The 13,081-nt window shown below is 38.1% G+C and overlaps 1 protein-coding gene across 2 annotated transcripts in view; it reads left to right on the plus strand.

The window, feature by feature from the left end:
* GRB10 (growth factor receptor-bound protein 10) overlaps window positions 1-8,466 on the plus strand; it is a 108,309-nt gene extending 99,843 nt beyond the window's left edge. Inside the window, exons 11-16 of one of the 2 annotated variants that reach the window (XM_010573922.1) lie at window positions 1,217-1,294; window positions 1,962-2,078; window positions 2,943-3,009; window positions 4,031-4,118; window positions 6,803-6,896; window positions 7,692-7,963. In XM_010573922.1, coding sequence (XP_010572224.1) covers window positions 1,217-1,294; window positions 1,962-2,078; window positions 2,943-3,009; window positions 4,031-4,118; window positions 6,803-6,896; window positions 7,692-7,838 — 591 coding nt within the window. In that variant the 3' untranslated portion in view covers window positions 7,839-7,963. Of the gene's footprint in view, window positions 1-1,216; window positions 1,295-1,961; window positions 2,079-2,942; window positions 3,010-4,030; window positions 4,119-6,802; window positions 6,897-7,691 lie in introns of both variants that reach the window. The other variant, XM_010573930.1, reaches the window with a different exon arrangement.
* The last annotated feature ends 4,615 nt before the right edge of the window (window positions 8,467-13,081 follow it).

The following is a 13,081-nucleotide window of genomic DNA, read 5'->3' on the forward strand; positions in this document are numbered from 1 at the left end:
AATTACGGTAAGAGGTTTAGTCTCCAGGCAATTCCAAGTGCTGCTTCTCAGCTGTCCTTTACTTTCCCTATTTACACAGAATTTTGCATTGTGGGGAAAGTGCTCAAACAGAGGATCCGATAATTGTAGTGAATTGTGCCTTGAAGATACCACTTGTTCTGAAGAAATTAGTTACACTGGTCGAGGCACTAATGTTGCCGAATGGCAAGGACAATACTTCGCAGTGTGCAGAATTGGCTATTCTTACCAAATATGTAGACATGCATCTTGCTGTGACCTTCCTTGTTCAGAGGAATCTTTCTTTGCAGTGCAACCTGTGCCAACAACAGTACTGTATGGCAGGAATTTCTGTATACTGGCATAGAACATTCACCCTTAGGCAGTTAACACTAGGGGAAAAAAAAGGTTTGTTTTTAAGGAACACTGAAAGATGATTAAAGGTGTATAGTCAGGGAAAATTAAGGCTGTGCCTCAAGGCTGTGGTCGTGACCCTCCTGTTTATTAACCTACTGATTTAGCTTTCCATAGTCATATATTACCTTGTTTACAAAATTATATATACCATTTCAATTAGAACATTCAGTAAGCGGTGTTGCTATACTTCAGCACTGTGCCCCTAGGGAAGGCACTGAGTAGGTGTTTTCCTACCATCCTAGCTACTAGTGTTGCTAAAGTTTATCACGTTCAACGAGAAGCATGACTGGAATTCAATCACCTTATTTTTGTAAGGATGAGAAAAGTACCAAAAGTGTTATTTCCTGCTGAAATTTATTAAAACAGCTAGTGAATCAGAAAGGTTCTTATTTTTTATCATTATGAAAACTGAGTTTGAATGTCTTATGCAGAATTTTTTTTTAAGTTCACATTACTAGAGGATAAAAAGCAGGGGAGTTAATACGTGTGTTCTGACCTCGAGTGAATGCTTGTATTCTATAAAATGTGGTGATAGCTGAGGGTGGCAGAAGTTACCTGTGTATTTCACTCAGGCTTGTAAAAGTGCTGTCTTTTAAATAAAACTTGTCATGCATATTTACTGCTCGATTGCCACGTGCCAATCATTATTACTTAATGCAAATTGCTTTGGGACAGCTTCTGATGATGAAAAAAATAAACTGGTGGCACCTTGCTCCAGTGTAAGTGGTATTATGAAATCACTACGGTTTTTTTTCCTAGGGTATATATTTGAATAATAACATCCTTGCATTTCTGTTGGCAGTATGGAATGCTACTGTATCAGAATTACAGAATTCCCCAGCAGAGAAAAGCCATGCTTCCCCACTTTTCCACTCCAGTAGTAAGTAATGAACTTTACCTCATTAATGTATGATGTTGGAAAAGATACATTTGCTTTTGCATTTTAAAAGTGGAAAATTTTACGCTAAGAAATGTAAATTGAGCATTGTGTAGCAAATCATTGTAAAGTTCACGTTTCACATGAGTATAGTTTACGTGGTTGGCTCTCCATTATCTTAGGCTTACATGATCCACATGATTGAAAAATCTTGGATACGTCAGGCACTTTTGAGATGTACAGTACTGAGACATCTGGCTGTCTCTGCAGAAGCCAGCTTAGGTCTGGCAAAACTAACACGTAAATTTCCTAAAATATGTTGGGCCAAGAGCTGACTTGTTAGCTATCTAAAAGTGAAGATCCTATATTTGGATCCCAACTGGCCCTGAAAATGACTGGAGTATAGTAATAGGGCAAATGGGCAACTTGAGCAATACAGATTTTATTCTCAGCCTTTGAATCCTCTCCCTCTCCTATGGCCTGAAAAGAAAAGCCATCTATTTTTGTGTCTGTGAATCTTTTGGAAGGGGGAAAAAAAATGAGATGTTTTTTCTGTGCTGTTGAAGGATAACTTTGGACAGTCTTCTGAAACCAAAACATTCTGAAATGAAACTCTCAAGCTGGTTTTTTCTTTCCCTGTTTTTTGAAACAAGTGAAAATTCCTTTTCAGAGAAGTGTATCTGAAAACTCACTAGTAGCAATGGATTTTTCGGGGCAAATAGGAAGAGTTATTGAAAATCCTGCTGAAGCACAGAGTGCTGCCTTGGAAGAAGGACATGCTTGGAGGGTAGCTATCTTCTCTTTTCTATTTTTGTAACTAGTAAGTGTCTGTTGAGAGCCAAAACACAGAGTGTGCTATGATGTTAGTGCAGTGCTGGTCACAGTATAGTTTAGCTCCGACCTGAAGCAATCACACTGCAAGCATGCAGATCTGAAAGTCAATATCCATCTTTAGCAAAACTGTCACATTCACAACAACCTTCTACCACTGCTTCTCTGTCCCCCTAGTGTCCAGAGGAAGGTTGAGGGGGAAAGCAGACCCACCAGAACTTTACTGCCAGTTTGCAAAACCAGTCTCTGAGGAGGAATATGTCAAATTAAATGCTTCCCCACATGGAAGAGGCTGGGGCTCTGACTAATGGCTTGCTCCCAGTAAGTTTAATTGCAGAATATACAAGAGGCAGGACCTCTTGCAATGAAAACTGATGTAACTTGTTTATAGTGTCTTGTGGACAGACAGCTGCAGTACAAGTTTTCCCACATGCTCGTCTCTTAGGGAACAGGAGTCATTACTGAAGCACTAGCTGGTGCTTTATGTACGGGAGGGAAATACTGCTTGATTTACTGAGTGCCTGGTGTTTTGCCTGAGCAGAAACATATCAGACTTTTCTTTTTTCTGTCTTTTTTTTTTCCTTTTTTTTTTTTAGATATTGAGCTTTCATCATTAACATCTGGCTTGTGTTTTAAGCCAACTGAAATGAGCTGCTGCTTGTAGATTAGCCCCCTTCAAAGTTGCATTTCTTTTTCTCATCCTTGCATTAAACTTGCCCAGCCCCCAGTTTCCTGTAAATTAAATCTGTATTGCATGTGCAGTAATTCTCTTCTGTTGAGGCTTTAGTGTGGATTTAACGGTAATTCATTTTCTCTGTAGAAACGTAGCACAAGAATGAACATCTTGGGTAGCCAAAGTCCACTCCATCCTTCCACACTGAGTACAGGTAAATTCTGCTGGTTTGTAAGCATAGTATCAGAGGCCTCTGTGGGTAAATAAAAGCTACATTTCATGTAGCGAGAGAGTGCAGTTGCGTAGTATTAATGCCTTGATGTCAAATGCTTACCAGTAGCTTGTGTCATTAACATGCTTACCCATACAGACTCAGTAGAAGGGACTTGTTTTCCTTTGAAAGCACGCTCAAGCTTTTCTTCAAGATTAATCTTTTGAAACTCAGGTTTTATAGAGACTCCATAAATCTTTCTGTTGAAAACAATCCAGAAGTCAATTCTTGGTTTTAGACAGGGAAAGTCAATGAGTGATCTGTTAATCTTTGAAGAGTAAAAATGAGAGTCTTCAAAATATCATTCAATCCATAATAACTGAATAATGTAAAATACAGATGCCTGTAATGCGAGTCCTGAACATCTCTTTGAGATTGTAAGTTTATCAAAATAATAGGAAATGTCGTATTAATATCCTGGACTTCTTAGAGGAAACACAGCTATTCTCTGTTTCTATTCTGTGTTTCTATTCGGTTAAACAGAATTTTAAAATACTATTTAAAAAACAATCAAATAATAAACAGAAAAATATTTGCGGGTAACTCTACCCTTGAAAGCACAAGCTAAAGTGCTTTTCATTATCGAGAGTTAAGGGGACTTGGTTCTGACTCGTTAGCTTATACATTGTATTCTAAGAATTGTTTAGTCCCAACATTTTCAAGAAGCTATGAAAAGGCAATATTATAAGAGATTTCTCTTGTTAACCTAGTCGTACATCTGCAAAGCAGAAAAATACATGGAGATAAGGCCCGTCTACTTGGTATATTAAGTAGATGCAACAGCTGGTGCATTCTTTTCATATTGATTCATTTTTTGCATAGATTGATGAAAGATATTTTATATTCTGTAACAAAACTATACCCACTTTTAAAATGTTTAAATAATTAGTGTGTGGAAAAAAGTGTTGCACGTGTTACTGTTTTTAACCATCCTCTCTTTCCCTCTTTTCCCTCTCGCCTCCAGTTATTCACAGGACACAGCACTGGTTTCATGGAAGAATCTCTAGAGAAGAATCTCACAGGATTATTAAGCAACAAGGGCTTGTAGATGGGTAGGTATTCCTGTTGCTTAGTATTTATGATCTGATGGTAAGCGTTACAGACAAGAGCACAGCTTCTGCTGTAGGGGTTTACAGGTTTGTGAGCACTTCTGAGTAACCTGATTCTTGAGCAGTCCCATTATAACCTCCCTGAATTTCAAAAAGTTAGAGTATGTGTTTGTAGGAGTGGGTTCTAACTCTTAATTTGAAAAATAAAATATTACGAAAACACTTAAACTTTCTTCTTTTTTCCAACAGAGGCAATCAAGTTTTAGAGAATGTTAGAATTTGAAAATAATTAATTCCTGTAATCTGCATTGAGGACATATTTTTCAGGCCACAGATTTGTAATCAGCTATTTGTGCTCTTTTGCATGAATCAGAGCAGTTAGTGATGATTTCTCACTATTTATTTCTGTTCTAGAGCAAAGAAATGAAAGTCCCTGTTCCAGTGCTCTCTAAAATGTCTGTAGTTGAGATTTAAGTACCTTCTGAGCATCTCTGTTTCCTTTATTTATATGTAGTTACAGTTATCGAAGGGAACTTGCTTCAGCTGCATTCAGCAGTTCTTTATTTGTGGGATGGGAAGAGCGTAGTTGCCTTCAGTTCACTAATCTCACTGCTGTCAGGATTAAGGTAGAAACTTCCATGTTGGCTTCTCAGGAGACAGTCAAGTTCAAACCTTTCTTCGGCATTATCTGGTTCAGGAGCATCACAAGTCTATGTGAAGAATGAAATACGTTAGAGAAGCAGAAATTGCTGGTGCTGCATGTACATATTCATCAAGCAGTGTTTTTTTATTGTTTGGGATTTTTTGCTGGGCTAGGGCTATTGGCTTTTAGCTTAGCAGGTCAAATAGAGAAGAGAGGCTGAGAAAGCAAAGGAACACTGCTGACTTGTTGGGTTTCTGGTTCTCTCACACTACAGATCTTCTTTACAGTCTTGGGCTCATTTTGACTTGTTGCCTTAGAAATCTAGTGGCCCATCCTTCTTGGGGTTTTTATAAATGTGTTAATGCCTTTGAGGCAGTGCTAAACTTGTGCCTAGCCAGCTTACTCGCTGTGGAAGGTGAAGATTGGTTAGTCTGGCTGTGGCGAGTTCAGTCAGCGGTGGCAAAAGAGCCATGTTACTTACATGCTCCGAGATCTAAGGATCGTGGTTTTCAGGACAGAAAAGTCTTGCCTGTGTTTTCCTGCTCTGTGTGTTCTTGAACAAAAGAAGGTAGAAAGTTAACAGGCTTTTGATGGCTCATGTAAGATGTTCAGCAATGTACATATGCAGCTGATACCGCTACCATTTGACTGTTTCTGGAAGCTATTGTTGAGGATGCATCTATCTTTATAGTCGTCGTTTATGCAGACAGCCTGTTGCTTGCCAGAGGTTGAGTAAACACTTGCAGGATCAGTTGTGCTGAGCTTTGCTTTGTGCCACCAGCTTATGATACCATGGTTATCTGAAATGGCTACATAAAATACGATTTAGAGATATCTGCATGAACCGCAGTAACCACAGGGCAGGTAAGGTCTTTCTCCCTGAGACTGATCCTAATGTGTGAAGTCTTTGGTCACTTTTCCACACATCTGGTCTTGCTAGGACTGAAAAGGAATGTTCAAATACCATGCATGGTTTCTGCTGATGGCAAGACATGCCTGTCTCCGAGTATTGGACTGACCCTGGTTATGATGGTGCGTTTTTGTGGTATTGACATTTCTCAATCGGTTCTGAGGAGCTGCAGTAACTTCTTTTGGGTTCACAAGACTACAAGTAGTTCTTGCAACCCAGCCTTGGAAAAGTGTGTTCCTGGCTTAGTGGTTAGCAATTAAGAGGGCTTGAGGCCTGCCCCAGTACTGTGCTTGGCCATCTCACAAATCCACTAGAGATTAGCGCTGTGAGCCTTATGCCAAAGGTATATTCTTGTTTCCTGTAGCATGGAGAGGTTCTCCTTCCTTAGTTCATAAATGTCAAGGGGAGGAAACATTTTTTGGCTAGATTTTTTTCTCCTCTTCTAAGTACATATTTAACCATTTCAATTAGGGCTTCAATTTTGTGGGTCAACTTAAAAGTGACAGTTGTGTAGAGTATGATGTTGCTAGCTATACTTCTAAAGTATATTCTTTTCCAGTGATGGTAAGGGAAAAATACTGTGTCTGTTTCAGAGGAAAAATCAGTGTCTTATTTTCCCCATCTTGATAATGTAGATGCTACTTAACAACTGATAAGTCATCTTAAGAAAGTATTGAGCTGTTTCTGTGCAATTGCAGCCATTTAACTTAAATGTAATTTTGCTGACACTGGATTTCTGTAAACTGATGCAAGAGAGTGGGAACAGATTCTCATGTATTACTTTTCCATCTACAGAAATCCAGATTTGCTTTGGAGTTAAATGGGAACATTTTCTTCATGAGAGTACATATCAGTAATGGAAAGCTTGGCTAGAGAGACCCTTAACAAAAGCCTCATACATACATTCACAGGGCAAGAACTACTGTCATGTATCTTTCATTTCTTGTTTCTTCATCTATTAGTGTTGCATAGCCATGGTATAAAAAATTGAAAGCAAATTGCTAGTTATGGAATCACCTGTTAATGCAACTAAAGAATAGTTAGGCAATAGCACAAAATAATGTAGTAGTTCTCATTATGTATGAAGAAACGGATTGTGGTATTCAGTGTGTACTTAAAAATGTTCTCTCCTAGACTGTTTCTTCTCCGGGACAGCCAAAGCAATCCAAAGGCATTTGTACTTACACTGTGCCATCATCAAAAAATAAAGCATTTTCAAATCTTGCCGGTAAGTAGATTATTTTTGATACTGATCACAAAAAAAGAAATTTTAAATCGTAAAGCTTTGCCAACATCTGAAGAGAACTCTTCTTAATTACTGATGTAATTAAGAGGGAAGTTTCCATTAGCAAGTGTATTGGCAAGTATTCTTTAGAATTGTCAAATGTCTGATTAAAATTCTTTGTTAACATTGCCTGGAAAACTAGTGTAAGTCACTTAGGTATAGAAGTAACGCACAGAAATTGTTCTCTGTGACTGACAGCAACCACAGCAGCAGTTGTCTCCCTGTCACTTAGGCAAATGTAGAATAACTTAGGGAAACTTTAAAAAGTTTTATTCTGGAGGTCACCCAATTACATTGAGCTTTAAATAACATTACACTGAGATGTCAAGAACCTGTTCGATTTTTATCTTGACCAAAAAGACTATCAGAACTTTAAGATGATGTACACCTCTTGATTGGTCCAAACCCTCTTCCCTTGCTTCACCTGCCAATTTTACAAACCGCTAAGAAATATTCTGGGGGTATTTTTGTTTTATGTAATGAAGATCAGTGCTGTCTCTACAACTTTCAATTACTTTGCCCATGAGCTTTCACTTTCATAAACAAAACATTTCAAGCTGGGTTAATGTATGTTCTTTTCCAGTGCTGCGCATGGTTTCATGAAGATCTCTGGGCACTAGGTTGTTTGGGCAGTGCCCACCGTTTATCTTACATCACACAGTGGTACTGTTTATGTTTTGCCACGTTTGCGTCTCTTCGTGTGCAGTCTAACGTGAAAACGATGTTTCGTTTCCCCAGTGTGAAGATGATGGACAGATATTTTTCAGCCTGGATGACGGGAACACCAAATTCAGTGATCTAATCCAGCTTGTTGAATTCTATCAACTAAACAAAGGAGTCTTGCCCTGCAAACTCAAACACCACTGCATCCGAGTGGCCTTATGACCTCAAATCTGACTCTCACTGAAGACTGGATTTGCTAGAAGAGTAATTGTAAGAGAACGTTGACACTGGGGAATTGGCAGATTTGTAAGTTGGTAAAAATAAATAAAAATATTATGCACCTTGGGACTCTGAAAGGGATGGATTCGACAGGTGCCAACAGACCAAGATTGCTGGTTTGTCTAACACCTAAGAGTGATTGCTGCTGAGTGTCCCAGCATCCCAAAAATGGGGGGAGGGTATGTAAAACCATGAGTAAATTTGAAACAAAACTGGAAACTATCTTGGCTGGGCCACTTAACAGGAACAAGTGTGAAGAGAAATCTTTGAAAAGAACTCTTGCCCTGGAATAATCTTGACAATTAAGACTAGTGTGTTTACTTTTTGTATTGATCACTTTTTTTGCACTCCTACTTTGTTTCGGATATTGTATGCAGCCTATATTAGGAGCTGATGTGGCTTTTAAAATTCATGCAGGAGTTGGGTATTAATCTGCACCCTAAAAATGTATGGAATGCTTCAGCCTAAAAGGATCTAGAAGAAAATCAAGAAGTGTGTGTGTGTGCACGCATGTGTCTCAAAACTTCTCTGGAGACCTGAGGTTTGATGATCTGCAGATGTCTTTGAAGAAGCAATGAGGATACAATTCTAAAAGAACATACCACCATATACATACTCTTAAAACTGTTGACTTGTAGCATTATGGCTGTAGTATGTTGATGGCATATTAGTGGCATCCAGTCATGCAAAGACTGTATTAGAATCTATGCACAAATTTTTATTATTGGAGTGGTGGTTTGTTTTTTACAGCCTTTTGACTGTTCTCCTGAGGAAACTTACTGTTACTAAATAGAATAGGACTGAATGACTACACTTGTATTTGAAACCACCATTTTTTGTGAGAAGATTCTTCTGCGGGTAGTCTTAGTATGACAAAATAAAATAATAAAAAAAAAAAACACAAAAAAAAACAAAACAGTGGTTTTAGCTTTATAGCTCCTTGAATTTTCAGACTGTTTCAAAGAGCTCTTTCCATATAGTAAAGCTACAGTGACACAAAGCTCTCCTGGGGAATAGGGCATAAAAAGAAATTAACCCCTTCTGCTTTCTGTAGGGCCATGAAAGTTTACATGGTAAGAAAGAACATACTGGGAATGGAAACACATTTGATTGTGAACTAGCTGCTGGCAATATCATCCATCAAGGTAACTGGTGATCCCTGTGTTACACATGCTAAAGCATGCCAGTACCTATGGCAGACAAGCATGTATCCTGCTCTGGTGCTGGTCTGTCATCAGAACTACTTTACTGTTAATGTTTAAATCAGTTATTTAATGTTTACACAATAACTCTTTCTGATGATAAATCAGTATTAAGTTAGACAAGTCCCACCTTGATCCTCCAATTGCAAATACCATTCTTTCAGCAACACGGTTGGTGCAGGAACTGTTACTGAATTAACTTCCCAGTACTTCATGCAGTTAGCCACAGTGAGAGGTATTCCACCCTGGGAACTTGCAGAGCGTAGTGCAGAATGGAGCATTCTTAAGATGGTAAATGATTTACGCAGGCTAGTTCATCCTTACTAATATTTGCCACTGGGTTTGAAATCCTAGCCATCTGAAAGGGTAAAGAAGGAAAACCAATCCTACACCTTTAGGTCTTCATGTAGTGTTGAGAATAGCTTAAGACAAACCATAACCTGCCTGAGTCGTCCATATCAGCTTATAACTATGTCAATGGTATAGAAACACTGTATTTTAGTTTACAGAACACATTTAGTATTTTTTTTTCCATTTAATGTCTAGATATTAAAAATGAAGAAACTTGATTTTGTTTTTAGTAGAAGCTTTTTTTTTTTAATTGTACATAGTGAAATGAGTGTTCCTGCTTTCTAGACAATGTATTTTAAAACCTTGAAATTAAGCTAACTTAAGTCTGACTTCACTTTGCATGCTTCTATTTGGCCCCTATTAGGAGAAAAAAGATACTTGTATTGACTACATTACCAGTTTAATAAGACCATTTATGCTGTAGTTTTAAGTTTTTCTGTTTACATAGCTTAGTGACAACCATGCATTTTTCCCAGTAGGCGGATAGTATTTGCAGTGTTTCATATTTATAAAAAAAACCTTGCATCTTATTTAAATTGAGAATAAAAGTTTGACTATGAATCATGATTTTTGTATGTAGATGGTTGACTTAGTATTTTGTACTTTTCCCAGCTAAAGTGAGCTGTTTTGAGAAAGTGACCACCTTCAAAGTGGCAACAATCTTACTTAAGCAGATCACTGCTTTGTCTTCTTTCTGCTGGAAAACAGTCAATACCACCTTAGTTTTCCAACAGATTCAGCTGGCTGCCAGCTCAGAATACCAAGGACTGAAGGACATTTGACTCTTATTTTTGTATTTAAATGACATGAATGTAAAGGGGATGCTCAGGGTTGTTTTGGAGCCTGTTGAATTTTTATCTTTTTGCCTGTGATTTTATTTTCTAAATAAATACTTCATGTAGCAATCTTGAATATGTTGAGAAGGAAAATGCCAAACCATTTTGGTAATGAGGTTACTAGTTAAGTTATGTTACGATAGGTGTTAAAGTACAAAAAACTTTTTATTTGTTAATTAATCTTGAAGAAACACGTGCCTCAGTTTAGATGTTTTGTCTTATCTTTTCTGCACTAAATACCTGACAGTTTGACCAATCAATGCACCTTTCCAGTGGCAAGACTTGCTTATCATAAATTATATTGTCACAATGCAAGATTTAGTGACTGTAAAATGGAATAAAGTTTAAAGTTTCAGGGAATGCAAAAGGTATTAACTTAAGAGACAAAACCTTTATTCAATATGCTTTGCTTCATACTGTAAATAGCTTTTTGGCTTGTGAACCTAATTGTAATCTTTCAGGTATTTTTGTACAAATAAGGGACTGATATTCTGTTTCTTGTAATTAGAAATAAACGTTAATACAATGCTATTCATTTTATATTGGAATTAATGTCGTCTTTTGGATACATCTGTACACCAGGTATGTCTTGCCTTAATTCTGCGTTATTTGGGGTGGGTTACATTAAGCAGCCTTTAAGAAGAGTTAATAGGAAAACAGAATCTCCAAGGTATCTTTATTCTGGCTGTTCTGTCTTATGATTTAAGACAGACCGTCCTTTATTTAAAAAAGAACTTGTTCATCCCTTTTGTTTGAGGAAAATTATTGGGGATATTCGCTATGATATTTACAGTATTCATTTGGGAAGGTTGCTAGAATCAAATCAGGAAATATACCATGAGCACCTTTTGGGTCATAAAGCTATAGCTCACTGAAAATGTATACTCTGCATAAAGCACTTTATTGACCTGATAGCTGTTGGATCAGAAAACTTCTTAATAGTACTTTCAAAAAGCAATTATTTATCCCTGTAATCCTTGTATTTGAGTGGTCCATCAGCATTTGGGTGGGAAAGCACATCTGCACAAAATATGGTTTTGCTTAAAAAAGCTATTTTGGGGAGGCAGAGATTGGTGGTTCTTCTGGTAGATAGAATAATAAAAGTTTGGCAATGTTTCACTTTTTTGTTGGATACAATCCTTCCCTTTTTCTGCCATGCTAATCTGTAGAAGCCATCAAATGCATTCCACTTCAAGCCTTAGTCACGCTCTGGCTTCTGCATGCTGCGTCTTCATGTGAGTTTGTAGTGCACTGGGGCATGAGTTGTATGTTAGCGTTATGAAATTCATTCATAGGCACATAAAGGCAGAGTACTTATCTTGGGCTTTGATATTCCCCAACATTTTTCTATCTGGAGGTGCATGTTGAAGTACTTAGAGTTCACTATCCTGCGTGCAGCAACTTACTCTTTCACTGAGTTGAACAAAGGGGACTGGACTGCTTGCTTACAGAAGGTTTGAAGATGCCTGTTTCTTGCCTAGCTGAGGAAGCTGTGCTAACATTGATACTGCCCCCCTCTGTAATCATTAAAATTTAGACCATAATTCCACACAAACCTGTCAAAAACAAACAAAAAAACCCCAACCCCCAAATGCCACCGTACCTTATTGTATATATTACATTTGGAACAGACAAGAAGATGGCGTGAAAAAGAAGCAGCATGATAAAAAGGTGCTGGTAAGCCTGCCTAATGGCAGGGCAGTGCTGCCTGCATGTTTGTCCGGACTGCCCACAATGGTGGCAAGTGCAAAACGATACCTGTGAAATCTGGCCCTAGACGTTAAGAGCGGGTACCTGTGCTGTCAGAACGTCACCAGTACAAAATTAGTCTGGGTCGGGAATGGGTATATGGTACAGATTTAAATTAATTGCCTGATAGAAGGTTTGTGCTGCTTTTACATTAGTTGCAGGACAACAGACGTAATCAGACATCTGATCCCACATGAAGCCTTCCAGCATGAAGTTCACCTGGCAAAACAGCTTAGATGCATTTGAACCTGAGAGTAAATTTGTATCAGACTAGTGTTTACAGCGTGTGGTTGCAGCACTTTTATCCTGATACACAGAACCCTAAAGTTACGTTTATTTTAACACCAAATCGCTGCTTCAGCCTGTACCCACCAAACCAGATGAGAAAAACATCACCAGATGAGCCATTTCCCTTCAAGTAAGTCGAACTTTAGATGACTTTGGGTTTGTGTTATTGCTAATTTAGTGATGCTTTAATCTGGTTTGCTAATGTCCAGCTTGTATATTGGTTTGTGTCTCCGGCATTGTTTGCCTAACATCTTGGAAACTTCAGTAACAGTATCGGCAGATGGAGAAAAGAGATATCTTCCTTTGAAATATCCACATTGCCTTAATTTGGATTGCTTCTGCATCCTAAATCTTACATCTTCCTTCCTTAACTTGGAGCACAATTTAATTAGTATTTGAAAACCTAATATAACCACAACTATGTCCAAGACCTATATGATTTTCATTAGATATTGCGATTAGTCACATCTGAGACTTCAAAATAAATTAGTTCATGTAACAGTCACATTGCAAACTCTTAGCCCGAAGACATTCTGCTGTAATTGCTCATCATTTTGCACAGATACGAGCAGATGTTTTAGTGAGAAAGATCGGATCATCGCAAGACACTGAGCTGTGATTAACAGGGTCTTAGGACACTTGTTGGTTACCCATGTTTTTATGCTTTGCTATAATCAGGTGTTTTCCATGTGTTGGCTGCAAGAGTCTGGTGCCCCAATTGGGGAACAGGAAGGTGAAATTATAAACACAGCTGCCAGCT

This window comes from Haliaeetus leucocephalus, unplaced genomic scaffold (assembly GCF_000737465.1).
Source record: "Haliaeetus leucocephalus isolate CR32 unplaced genomic scaffold, Haliaeetus_leucocephalus-4.0 Scaffold3, whole genome shotgun sequence".
In the NCBI taxonomy this organism is placed as follows: domain Eukaryota; kingdom Metazoa; phylum Chordata; class Aves; order Accipitriformes; family Accipitridae; genus Haliaeetus; species Haliaeetus leucocephalus.